The 14120-nt window shown below is 37.8% G+C and overlaps 2 protein-coding genes across 2 annotated transcripts; one reads left to right on the top strand and one right to left on the bottom strand.

Annotated features, from left to right (window-relative positions):
* Positions 1 to 5303: 5303 nt before the first annotated feature.
* PSV08DRAFT_344485 (uncharacterized protein) lies at positions 5304 to 6115 on the bottom strand. The gene is made up of 2 exons (XM_066092774.1): positions 5501 to 6115; positions 5304 to 5408 (listed from the first exon to the last, which is right to left on the bottom strand). Exons 1-2 carry the CDS (start codon positions 6019 to 6021, stop codon positions 5312 to 5314), a joined length of 618 nt encoding a protein of 205 aa, XP_065947917.1. The 5' UTR covers positions 6022 to 6115; the 3' UTR covers positions 5304 to 5311.
* A 6555-nt stretch (positions 6116 to 12670) lies between these two features.
* On the top strand, positions 12671 to 13307 carry PSV08DRAFT_192027 (kinase-like domain-containing protein; the record flags this gene model as incomplete). The annotated part of the gene is made up of 2 exons (XM_014218160.1): positions 12671 to 12868; positions 12933 to 13307. Coding segments are annotated over 2 exons (573 nt in total), but the record flags the coding sequence as incomplete, so codon positions are not given.
* Positions 13308 to 14120: the final 813 nt, after the last annotated feature.

Below are 14120 nucleotides of genomic sequence, written 5' to 3'. Positions count from 1 at the left end.
CATGCACAGCAGATGGCTGAGATGCAAGCGATGATCAATCAGCTCACGAGTCAGCTGATGGCCACACCGAACGAAAAACCTATCAAGAAACCCAAGATGGCAACCCCAGACAAGTACGATGGTAACCGAGAAGGGTTACGAACGTTCCTCACCAACATCGAGTTGTACTGCGGCTACAACGATGTGCCAAACGACGAAGAAAAAATACTTATGGCCAACACTCACATGAAGGGAAAAGCGGCAAGCTGGATGCAACCTTATGTGGAGGACTTTCTGACAGACATCGACAACAAAGGAACGAAGGACGAGACGCGTACCTTGTTCAGCAGTTGGGCCAACTTCAAGGAGGAATTGGGACGCATCTTCGGGGAGGTAGATGCTGAAAGCCAGGCGGAGAAAGCTATATCTCGCCTGAAGCAGACCAGAGCAGTTTCAGCTTATACGGCGGAGTTCAAGCAGTTACAGGCACGAATCAATTGGGACGATTCGGCACTCCGGACGGTATACGAAGCAGGTCTGAAGGAAAATATCAAGGACGAACTTGTACACTACGACAAGCCGAAGGATTTGTACTCGTTGATCGAGTTGGCAACAAGAATTGACACACGATTATGGGAACGGAAGGAAGCCCAGAAGGGATACAGACCAGGGCCATCCTTTGCCAACACCCGAAGGTATCGGAGCAACAAGGATCACGACGGAGACACGTACATGACCGGCAAAGTACAAGACAAGTCCAAGGATAAGAACAAAACCCGAGGAAAGTTTAACGATGGTCTTTCCAAGGAAGAACGCCAGAAGCGTTACGAAAGTAAGGCATGCCTCCGCTGCGGCGAAGTAGGACACTTCCGCAGGGACTGCCCGAAGAACGAAGTCAAGCAAGGAGCGGTCAAGATCGGGATGCTACGGATAGCAACACCATACCCAACTGAGGAACTAGACGAGACCCTCAGCGACCTAGACCTGTACGACGAAGCAAGACAAGCCACCGACGAGGCCTTTGAGCTAGTACAGAAGGCAATAGGACTCCAAGACTTCAAGTGGGACGAACCACTACCAACGGATTGGCAGGTTGAAGGGGCAGAAGTACTACGCCGCCTAAGACACCAACAGTGCTGGATTTGTGGAAATACCAGGCACCAAGCCAACGATTGCGATATCGAAGGACGAATCACAATCACGGGACCCCGAGCAGAAGAGATTGCCTGCAGGGCTGCCTAGGAACAACCCAGGTTCAAGGAATCTGATGACGAGGAGACGCCTCGGACGTTCAGGGAACGAATGGAGCAACACGAGCGCCTACGTTGGGTTGACTGCCCAAGACAGTGCGATCATCACTTGAGGAAGCGAGAAGAAACCAGGAACAACGAGGACGATTGCTGCCACATCAACTTATGGCATAACGAGTGTCGAGTACAGCATTGTCAGATGCACCAGCCAGGAGAAAAAGAGGCTCATGAGGAGCTATGCTGGATCCATTGTACGACCAACTGCCAGTTCCACAGAGAACAACGACGGAATGCTCGAAAGGTAGACGACTACTACCATAGCACGATATCCGCCAAGGAATGCAATGCGAAGAACTGCAGGATGCACAGAGCTGCAAGACCAAGAGTCACGACGACTAGGGTACCTAGGCAGGGTCAGGAAAGGTCCAACAAAGAAAAGAGCCACGAACGACTCTTATGGACGCATTGCAGGAAGGGATGTACCTTCCACCGACAACAGTTTGAGGACGCTCGCGGAGTGAACGATTACCTCCATAGCACCCTATCAGCAAACATCTGTGAGGCAGACGGATGCCCGATTTACAGAACAAAGAAGCCGGGACCAACGAAGGGGTTTGCGAAGGAAGATATACCGCACGAGAACACCCATTGGAGCTTCTGCTACGACGATCAGTGTAAGATACACTATTCCGCCAAGGACGGCGAAGGCTACTTTCCTAAGAAGAGGAAAAGTGAGCAGACAAAAAACTAGGATGCCGCTAGGGACAGGGTCACGCTGGTGAAGGCAGTCCTAAAACGACCCTTAAGGAAGTACGCGAACTGGGAGCGCAAGATTTGCGGCTGCAGGCTACGGTACTTATAGACGGACACGAGGTGACGGCGCTTATAGACAGTGGGGCCGCACGAACCGTTATCTCACCCCGAGTGGTGGAGAAGAACAACATACCCTATCGGACTAAGAAGGTGCCGATGCGAGTGGTATTAGCCGACGATAGTCCCACGACATACGGGAACGGCTGGATTCGACTTGAGACCGAGGCAGTACCGTTACGCCTGGCTGGTCAAGAAAGCCGAACGAAGATTAGTATTATGGATCTCGGCGAGACTGAGATGATAATTGGCTACGACTGGTTGTTAGAGCATAACCTTGCCATCGACTAGCAGAAGAAATCGATACACAGCCGAGAACCTGTGCACAAGGTTGCTGGTATACGACGAGAAACACGCCCGACGGATCAACGCGCAAACCTAGATGGGAGATTCGGTGTGATTTCGCCGCATAAGATCGCGAGAATCTATGCGAAGGACCCTCAGAGAATAGGAGTCATTTGGATACGGCAGGTCGCGACCACGAAGGAAGGACCGGTACCACAGGTTGCGTCCGTTCATGACGAACCATTGCTGGCGGTTCCAGCAGAATACCGAACATTAGAGTTCAAGGAACTGTTCGAGGAAAATGAAGCAACAGACTTAGCAGAACACCAGGATTGGGATCACGAGATCATCTTGGAGGAAGGAGCGAAGTTGAGCCTAGGAGGAATGTACCCTATAGCGCCCGAGCACGATGCTGAGCTGCGGGATTACCTCCAGAAGAACTTGAAAAAGGGATTTATCCGACCAGGATCAGGCCCGATGGCCTCGCCTATATTGTTCGTAAAGAAGCCTAACGGGAAGTGGCGACTATGTGTCGACTACAGGAGGTTGAACAGCGTTACTCGGAAGAATCGATATCCCTTACCACTAATTACAGAGCTCATGGATCGACTCCAGGGAGCTAAGTGGTTTACGAAGTTCGACGTTCGGGAAGGATTTTACCGAATCAGAATCAAAGAAGGTCACGAGTGGATAACGGCGTTCAAGACGAAGTATAGACTGTTCGAGTATACGGTTATGCCATTCGGGTTGACGAATGCGCCGGCAACCTTTCAATCAGTCATCAATAACGCGCTCCACGAATACCTCGGAATCTTTGTTACCGCGTATCTAGACGATGTACTAGTGTACTCTAGCGGCACACGCGAAGAACATGTCGAGCATGTTAAGAAGGTCTTACGGAAGCTTAAGGAATACAAGCTATACCTTCAACCAGGGAAGTGTGAGTTTCACACACAGGAAACGGAGTTCCTCGGATTTATCATCTCAACCGAAGGAGTGAAAATGAACCCCAAGAAGATACAGACTGTACAGGAATGGCCAAAACCCAACACAGTCAAGGATATTCAATCCTTTCTAGGATTTGCGAACTATTATCGAAAGTTCATCAAAGATTACTCGAAGATCACGGCACCCCTTACGGAGATAACGAAGAAGGAAATAGGTTTCAAATGGGAACAGGAACATCAGGAGGCTTTTGATCGAATCAAGCAGATATTCCTGGAGGCGCCAGTACTCGAGATGTACAGTCCTCAGCGACCCACTAGAGTCGAGACCGACGCGTCTGACTACGCACTCGGAGCTGTATTGTCACAGCAGTGCACGGATAAGAAATGGAGACCGGTGTTCTACCATTCACGGAAGTTCTCAGGAGCAGAACTTAACTATGACGTTCACGATAAGGAACTACTTGGAGTAGTCGATGCCTTTGAACAATGGGAGGTGTACCTGTTAGGACTCCCCGACACGATCGAGGTTTTTACCGATCACCAAAATTTGACGAGTTTCATGACAACGAAGAAACTCAACCGACGACAAGTCCAATGGGCTGAGATGCTTGCTTAGTTCGACTTCAAGATAACGCACCGCGCGGGAACGCTCAACGGAGCAGCAGACGCTTTAAGTAGAAGGTCTGATTTGCGCGAAGAGGGTCATAAGGAACCACATGACGCCTTACTTAAGACGATGCCCGATGGCAGTCTGAAGTATAACCAGCCGGAACTAGCTAAGGTAGCTAAGGTGGCCGAGCAGGTGGAAACGCTACAGCAACAATGGCAGCAGCGAGCAGCCAGCTGGCAGTTCGAGCCCGACGAAGCAGGCTCCGACGGACTGTTAAACGACGAACGAGAGTACTGAGATATGGTTTCGAAGGATCGAACATATGTACCTCCACACATGAGATCGAGTCTCATACAGGAACTGCACGAGTCTACAGAATACGGACATGCAGGAATCGAAGAAATGGTTAGACGACTGTCTAAGGTGTTTGCGATACCACGTATGCGTACGAAGGTGCAGGAAATACTAGGCAACTGTTTGGCATGTCACCAGAACAAGCCCAAGAGACATAAGCCCTACGGCCTGTTACAACCCTTACAGCCACCATCTAGACCATGGACAAGTGTAACGATGGACTTCATAGTGAAGCTCCCGAGATCGTTGGAACCAGGATCAGCTCAATTTTGCGACACAATATTAGTAATCGTGGACCGATTGACTAAGGCGGCAAAGTTTGTGCCTACGGAAGAGACTATTACGGCAGAGGAGTGCGCGTACGAAGTCACCAAAGCATTAGTGTCAGAGCATGGGATACCTGAAGAGTTCATCACCGACCGTGATAAACTGTTTACGTCTAAATACTGGAATACATTCCTGGCGAAGTTAGGTGTCAAGAAGAAGCTTTCGACGAGCTTTCACCCGGAAACAGACGGCCAGACGGAACGAACGAACCAGACATTAGAACAATACCTACGGATGTACGCCAACAAATTGCAGGACAACTGGGTAGAGTTGCTGCCGACAGCGCAATTGGCCTACAACAGCACGAGATCTGCAACAACGAAGCATTCGCCGCACTACGCGAACTACGGATATGAGCCGGTAGCTCATCGAGATCCGAAGGACATTGAGAGTATCGCGGTAGGGGCAGACGACAAAGCGAAGCTTATGCGAGATTTGCACGAAGAATTGAGCAAGAATATAGCTCAACGGAACCTCACGACATCCAAAGCAGCGAATAAACAAAGGATTGAGGGACCAACCTTTAAGAAGGGGGACAAAGTTTTCCTGTCACGACAAAACCTGAAAACTAAACGACCATGCAGAAAATTGGACAACCTCCGAGTAGGACCATTCGAGATCCTAGAGGAAATAGGAAAAGTAAACTACAAGTTGAAACTCCCACAAGGCATGCGAATCCACCCTGTCTTTCACAAGAAACTCCTGGAGCCAGCACCTCCAGATGCCGAGCTAGCAACGGACATAGAGCTCGAAGACGACGAGTACGAGGTCGAAGAAGTCAAGGACCTGCGGAAAATCGGTAGTCAGTGGAAGTACTTGGTCAAGTGGCAAGGATGGCCCGAGAGCCACAACACTTGGGAACCTGAAGGAAATCTGACGAACTGCAAGTCACTGGTACGTGATTTCCACCGGAGACAACCGGAGAAACAAAAGTCAACCCTAGAGCGGAGTAATCGGACTCCACGGGGAGAGAAAGGGGAAAAGAATAGTCAAAAGAAGAATCAAGAGGATCAGCCTGTAACCAGCCCGAATCAGCCAACGGTTCGGATAGCGGTGGTTCGACAACAGGAGGGCCCGTACCCCCAGGGGCTGAGCTCCCCTCGGCCTGCTCCTTCGCACGATCTTGGACGGCGATTATCGCAAGATCACGACGCGCAAAGGCACGTTTCCTATTCTTCACTTCCAGAAGCTCACGACGAGCACGCGCAGCGGCCTCTTCAGCAAGAGCAAGTTCCAGCTCTATACGCTCCTGCTCAACCTGGATTTCTTCCCACTCTTTCTCAGAAACGAACAAACTACACTCAGCGCCAACCGAGATACACCCAGCACAACGGCCGGAGGACGTTTCAACGAAGCAACGTATCTTCTTCTCCTCACAGCGCTTACAACGAAAATCCATTTCGACACCCTCCTCTTCAGCTCGCGAAGCACGAGCACGCTTCTGTTCAGTCGAAGTTTGAGCACGGGGGGCACGTTGTTTTTGGACCTTGGGCATGGTTAGGAAGGCTAGAGTCAGGAAAAGGACGGACACAATGGCCTGGGGCCCACCGACCTTATATGCAGCTGACGATTCAACACGCGGCGCGGCAAAACGATAATCCAGGGTATCGGGACGATACGCCTAAGAGGGGGGATAATGTTACAAGTAACAAGAAGGATTCTCTCCTTGACGAAGGGATGGGAGGCAGGGAGCCTATGGAACGTCCACGTCAGAAGGTAATGATCAACGCGGGGCGTAGATCACGTGACTTGGCATCTCGCCAAGACAGGACATCTGGAGATGTCAGGTCCTCTGGAGATGCCAGGACATCTAGAGATGCCAACGACATCTGAGATGCCAGCGGCTTGGCCAGATGCCAGGACTGAAGCAATGAGGATATAAGGATGGATGGATTTCATTATTTACTCTCGTTGTGGTCAACTCAAATTGTACTTTCTTACTAGTATCTTTACTTAACAAGATTGTTACCTGTTAGTCTATAGCAATATAGATTAAGTTGTCTAACCTTTGTTACCTTTCTATCCAAGCACACCACTCCACTGTCTCGCCAGACAAACTTCACGGAACACTAACGTAAGGCTCATCGGCCATAGTGGCGGACCCGACCAGAGCAGTATAGACCCAAACCCCGTGTAACATAGAAGTAATAGTTAACTTAAAGAAGCTAAGCTTTAAGTTTATTATAGTTACTATAGTAAAGATTAGACTTATAGGCGTTAGCTATAGTTTCTCTAGTTTAGAAAGTAGCTAGAGTATCTATTATAATATTACTTATTATAAAAGTATTTAAAGTATTAAGAGTATAGCTTAAGTAGAAGTAATATAAAACTTTTAATATTAAACTTCTTATTAGTTAGTTTTTATAGATAGAGTAGTAAAGTATAATATAGTAGATAGTAACGTGTAAGTAGAATAACTTTCTATATTATACTTATACTTAAAACTTAAGTTAAATATATTAAGCTATAAGAGTTTAATACCTATACTATATACTAAGGAGTAGAAGTAATTATATATAATTAATATAGTAATTATAGATAATTAGGTAGAAGGTGTAGCTCTAATTAGCTATTAAAGTAATTATATATAATTAATAAAGTAATTATTAATAATCGCGCTCTAATTAGCTAAATATATCTAATTATATATAATTAGTTATATAACTATAGTATAGTTAAAGGATTATAGCGCAGCCTTATTTTTTAAATCCTCTAAACTAATTACTTATAAGTAGCTTATCTTAGCTTATAATAGTTAACTACTTAGAAAATTACTTAGAGGTTAATTTTTTATATAAAGTTTTAGATAGGAACACACTTACTTAAGTAAAATTATAAAAACTTAATTATAGAAAGTAATATTTAGCTATATAAAGTAGTAGTAGAGAAACTAAAAGAAGGTTAGTAATAAAATAAAATAGTAAGTAAGGCTAAAAATACTTATTACTAAAGAGTTTATACTTAATACTAACTACTAATACTAACTTTAGAGATAAAAAATAGTATTAGAACTAGCTACCTCTTAATAAATAAAGCTAAGTTTAAAATAATAGCTCTATAATACTACTATAATCTTTAACTATAACTACTTAAATTAGTTATATAATATTAAACTCTTAATACTATACTCTACTAGTATATAACTACTACTCTTAAACTTTTATTATTTCTAACTAATAATAAGGCTTATAGGCTAATAACCTAGCTAAAAACTATTACTTTAAGTAACTATAGTAGATATATAAAAGAAAGTAAAATTAGTCTAGTAAGCTTATATAAACTTTTTAAACTTAAAGTAGTTACTACACTCTTAAGATTACTTAGCTTCTTAATATTTAAAGATAAATAAGTTTTTTATAGTACCTTTTAACTAGACTAAAAAATATATAAATAAGTTATTAATAGTAAATTAGAGTACTAAATAAAGAAAGTAATAATATAGTAGATAAAGTACAAATAAGCTACTAAAAGAGATACCTTGTTAAGCGTAAAATAATATTATAGATAAAATACTATTAAATACTAGCCTTTATAGTATTAAGGTTCTAGAGAGTTCTAATAACTAAATTTATTAAAAAAAGTAGATTACTAAATTTCTTAGTTTCTTTAGTTATAGATAGTACTTTAAAAAAGAACTAAATACTAATAGACTTTACTCTTATAAAAATAAAGATTTAAGAAATAAAGCTACTTATAAAGAACTATAAAAATAAAACTAAAATAAAGTACTATAAGCTATTAAAAGTTACTATAGTACTAATATAAAAGCTATAGTTAAGAAAGAAAAGATAGTAGTAGATATAATTAGTAAGCTAAGAGTACGCTACTACTTAATAAAAAGTATAGTCTTTTAAAATCTATACTAAATCTATAAGTAACTAACTTTAAACTTTTATAATTAAAATATTTCTAAATATACTAAATATCTTTAAACTATAAAAGTAGACTTTAAAGCCTTAGATAAGAACTATACTATTATTAAACTTTTTCTTATTAACTAATTCTTTAGTAAGCTAAGTAGTAACTACTATACCTTTCTTACTACTTTCTATTAAACTTATAGTCTTATTACTTAATATAATAATAGAGAAGAGCTAACTATAAAAGTAGTAATTTTTAATATAGCTATTATAGCTACTAAGCGCTTTAAATAAAAACTTAAAGTAATAAGTACTTATAAAGTTAGTCTTATTATAAAAATTATATTTAAACTTTAAGAACTATATAGCTACTATAGATACTACTTATACTATAAAAGTATATACTTTATAAAATACTCATACTTAAAAGAGAAGTAGAAAAAAACTAAAAAGAGTAGAAAGTATTTAGAATAAAAAGTAAGAGGTATAAATAAAACTAAAAAGCCTTAAAGTATAGCTAGTTTAGCTTTTTAATAAGCTCTATTAAAATTTAATACTATAAATCGCTTTATATTTATAGCTAGTAAGTAATAAAACTAAATCTTTCTCTTAAGAAACTAAATCCTTAATATAAGCTATACCTACTATACTACTTATAATAAGAGTATTTTTATATATAACTCTCTATAACCTTAAAATAAATTACTAATAGTTAATTATAGAGGAATAAAGTATATAGTATTAATAATAAAAACTATAATTATAAGCCTTTATATTAAAGAATAAAAGAGATAAATAAGGCTTAGTAATATAATTTATAACTTAAAGGCTAAGTATAACTTAATCTTTTTTTTTATCTTTAGTAGTATAGTAGAACTTTTTAAATAACTAATAATACTATTATAGTATCTACTACTAAAGGCCTTATACTATATTTTAATAAGATTAGTAAACTATATCTCTTTCTCTTATAGTATAAATCTATAGAACTTATAGTATACTTATTAAGCTAGAACTAGCTAGAACTTTAGTATAAGTAATTTATATACTTAGAGTAAGGTAGTCTTAAAAAGCTTTAAAAAATAGTTATAAATATAAAACTACTCTTACTAGCTTATATTTATAAAATCTATATAAAAGTAAAATTTATATAAACACTATATAAGAGACTAATAAAAAAGAGTAAATACTTTATAAAATTTATTTACTTTAATATAGTTAAACTTCTACTAAAAGAGAGATATAAAGAAAGATACTAAATTATAATTATTAATAATATAATAGTCTTTATAGTAGCTATACTACTATTCTAATAAAGTTAAGCTTTTACTATAATTAAGTACTTTATATAGCGCTAAAAAATAAATAAATAGTACTACTATTAAATTTATTAAAATAAAGCTAGTAAATTTATAAGTAAAGACCTAAAAGCTTACTATACTAATAAGAGGATTAAATTAAAATATACTATAATAGACTAGTACTAGTTAAATAGTATAGCTAAAGTTATAAACTAAATTCTTAAAGAATAGCTTTATACTATACTTATTAAGAGTAAACTCTTAATAAAATACTAGTCTAAAATCTTAAGCTTAATTATATACTTTTAAATACTTATACTATATATTTAGCTAAATATAATACTATATTAGGCCTAGTTTAAAGTAATATTAGATATAGCTTACTTTAAACTCTTAAATAGCTACTACTTAAGCTATAAAATAGGCTAATAAAATAAGATTAGAGAAGATAAGAGAGTTACTTATTAACTTCTAGAATATAAAGAAGCGTTAGTATATAAAATACTATAAAATAATAAAGCTATTACTACTATATATAACTTTATATACTTAGAAAATAAGTTTTATTTAGTAAACTTTTAAGTAGAAGAAAAGTAAAGAGCTAAAGTAGCCTTATAATAACTTTAGAAGTAGCTTTAAGTACTTTAAAAAAAAGAAAGTAAAGATTTATTCTTTAAGATATAAGAAGCTAATAAATTATTAAAGCTTAAACTACTTAAGTAAACTATATTAATAAACGCTAAACTACTTAGTAAAATTAATAATACTAAACTATCTAGCGAAACTAAAACTACTAAATTACTTAATAAAACTAAAACTACTAAACTACTTAGTAAGACTAAAACTACTAAACTACTTAGTAAAATTAAATTAAGCTCTAAAGAGAACTTAAATAGTATTAAATTACTTAGGCTATAAACCTTAGAGGCTAAAAATAAGATAAAATTTATTAGTATAGCCTTACTTACTTTAAAGACTATAGTAGCTAAAACTAAACTAAACTATATAGTACTAGCTAAAACTTTATTTTATTACTTAAACCTCTATATTATTAAACGCGCTATAATAAGGTCTAAAGTAGTTTATAGCCTTATAGCTATAAAAATATAAGTAGAAGTACTTATAGAACTTATTAAACTAAAGTTATACTAATACGCTAAATTAACGCCTAAATAAGTATAATAGTTTAAAGTAATAGATAAGGAACTAACCTCTCTCTAAGTAAATAAAACTTAGAACTTAGTCTTAAAAATAAGTTAGTATATACTTAGAGGTAAGTAGGTATTTAAGATTAAATATAGCTTTTAAAGTAAAGTTCTATAATATAAGGCTTACTAAGTAGTAAAAGACTTTAAATAATAAGAGAGAATTAACTATTAAGAAATCTTTATATTAGTTATTAAGCCTATAAGCTATAAAGTAGTTTTTATAATTACTACTATCTATAATCTTAAAATCTACTAAATAAATATAAAAATAGCTTTTCTCTATAGAGATATTAATACTAAAATATTTATTAAACTCTCTAAAGAGCTAAAGAGAAGTAAAAGTAAGCTATATTAACTTTAAAAAGTACTATATAGATTAAAATAAAGCCTAAGAATCTAATACTAAATACTATTAGAATTTATAAAGAGCTAAGAGTTTATAGTACTTATATTAGATATAAGTATCTTTATTAAGAACTAGCTATATATTACTATATATATTAATAACCTACTAATTACTAAACTAAACCTTAATAAGATTTAAGAGCTAAAATTATTCTTTACTAAATAGTTTAAAATAAGTAATCTAGAGGAGTACTAATTCTACTTTAAGATAAATATTATTAGAGATAAGCTAAATAGAACGCTCTAGCTTACTTAATATAGCTACTTATAGTAAGTACTTAAAGACTTTAATATAAGTAATTATAAGATAGTTATAATACTTATTAGCTAAAAACTTAAATTAGCGCTTAAAGGCTACTATATAATAAAATTAGCTACTTATACTTATACTTAAGCTATTAGTTCTCTTATATACTTTATACTTAGTACTAAACTAAATATAGCTTTTATAGTATCTTATCTTAATTACTATATATTAAACTTAACTATATAATATAAGTTAGTAGTTAAGTACCTTCTTTACTACTTATATAGTTTATAGAATCTAGTATTAACTTATATAGAGGAGTTATAGCTACTAAAGAGGTATATAGATACTAACTAGAGGGGAGATATAGTAATATACTACTTAACTTTAAAATACTTATTTAATTTTAGTAGTAGCGTAATTAGCTATTTATTAAAGTAATAACTAACTATTATACTCTCTTTATATAAAGTAGAGTATATAGGCTAAGTAAAAGTAGCTACTAAAGTAATCTAGTTATAATAGCTATTAGCTAATTTAAACTAAAGTAAGAGTAATAAAGAGCTAACTACTATTCTTATAGATAACTAAGATACTATTACTTTAGTAAGCAACCTATTTAACTATAGAAGAGTAAAGTATATTAATATTAAATAGCACTTTATTCGCGAAGCGTAAAAAAATAATAATATTAAAGTTAAATATATTCTAATAACGCTATAAGTAGCTAACGGCCTTATAAAGGCACTGCTATAAGAACCTTTTAAACGTTTTTATATAGCCCTTAGGCTTACAAGCAAGGTAGAAAAATAAGCACTCTTCTCCTTTTTCCTTAATAGTTTTAGAGTTTAACGAGGCTAACTTATAAGGCTATAGATTATTAGCTAAGGGGGAGTGTTAAATATGTAAAACGTTAAAGGTGAAGGAAAGACTTGTGGGGTGGCTGGTACCCAGCTACTTAATATTTTCACCTATATATACTCGCGCTCCAACTACCTTAGTTAGCCAATGAATCCATTATCAAACAAACTGGTCTAACGACGAAGAGGGTACTAAGAAAATCACCAACGTCGCTTTAGGTGACTTTGACATTGCTTTCAGGCTTGAACCAGGAGCTCTGCTTCACAGCACTCGTGCAGTAGGAAACGTCATGTGGCGCAGTCCAGAAGGGCAGACTGGGAGAGGTTTGTCTAAGGCATCAGACCTTTACTCATTTGGACTGGTTGTAAGCTGTTCTCCGTCATTTTCATGGCTGTCATTGAAGAAACCCGCGCTAAGCGTTCGCGCAGTGCTTATTTGTCCTCGGGGCTGAGAAACTGCTACTCATCGATAGTTATGAAGCGCTCGTCAAGCTTGGTATTAGCCCCGAACAAGAAATATTGACGCGACACTTCTCGTACTTTGGGCCAGCGAACCAGGGCCTGTTCAACCACATAAATAGCGAGAAATGGACAAAAGCTCTTAGACTAGTATCTGAAATGACTGAGCTGGACGTACAAGACCAGCCAGACTTGAGATTTGAGGTATGGGGACGTCAACTCGGTTCTGGGGCACAGGAGATGATATCTGGAATGATGAAAATGGATCCAAAGGCTAGGTCAACGATACATCAGGTTATGGAGCATCCTTGGTGGAAGGAGGTCATTCATTTGACGGACAACTGAGGTGGCGATGTGGCTTCTTGCATATGTCATTTGAGAGCGTATAATATCATAACTAAAGCCTATAGGCGATTACTGTGAGATGACAGCTTAGCTCTAACTGCGTCACGTGGCCCGAAAAGCCGAGGCACTATTTGACTGTGCAATCTGAGAAGCTGCCCGTGTTACCTCTGCTGCCCCAAATTTCTTTGCGCTAATTAAATTTCCGAATGGGATGGAGTTCCGCGATGCTGAGCTTATTGCGAAACCCCCAATATTTGAGCTCATCGACGAAGTCAAGAAGAAATATCCCACCAGAGAAATATCGATGAACGATAGGTCCAGCAGCCTCGGGTGCGAATTCTGAAAGGTAACGAAGCTTGGTGATATGCGCCATGAGCTTGCTCTTCTGTCATATTTGGTTTGCCCGCATCTTTGTAACAGCACCTAGGCGTGTAGCTGGCGGGCGGTTAAGGAAACTTGGAATGCACTCCACAGCCCTGTCAGAACAATGCATTCAATTACTGTAGTAAGTTTCCAGACACTTAGGGCTCTGGAATTTTTATCCAGACTTGGTTCGAGTGTGTTGCGGTGTGGGTAGCTCGTTGTGACTGTGTTATGCCGGGGTCTTGGCGGGTTTTTGGCCAGGGCTAGTGTTTTTACAACTCCGTTCAGTAGCAAATCTCAATTGTTTCATGAATGTAATACTGTTAATTTTATTTTTCTGATACATACGGCCATAGGATCCTTAGTCAGCAAGAAAACCCGTCCGATCTTTCATATTTAAGCTGGATACCGGCGGACTAGTAGTCAGGTGGGTGACCACTGGCGAATCCC

Source organism: Bipolaris maydis (assembly GCF_028858645.1).
Source record: "Bipolaris maydis strain C4 unplaced genomic scaffold PSV08scaffold_20, whole genome shotgun sequence".
Classification (NCBI taxonomy): Eukaryota; Fungi; Ascomycota; class Dothideomycetes; order Pleosporales; family Pleosporaceae; genus Bipolaris; species Bipolaris maydis.
Note: the sequence above shows the minus strand (reverse complement) of the source record. Positions and strands in the feature narration are given on the sequence as shown.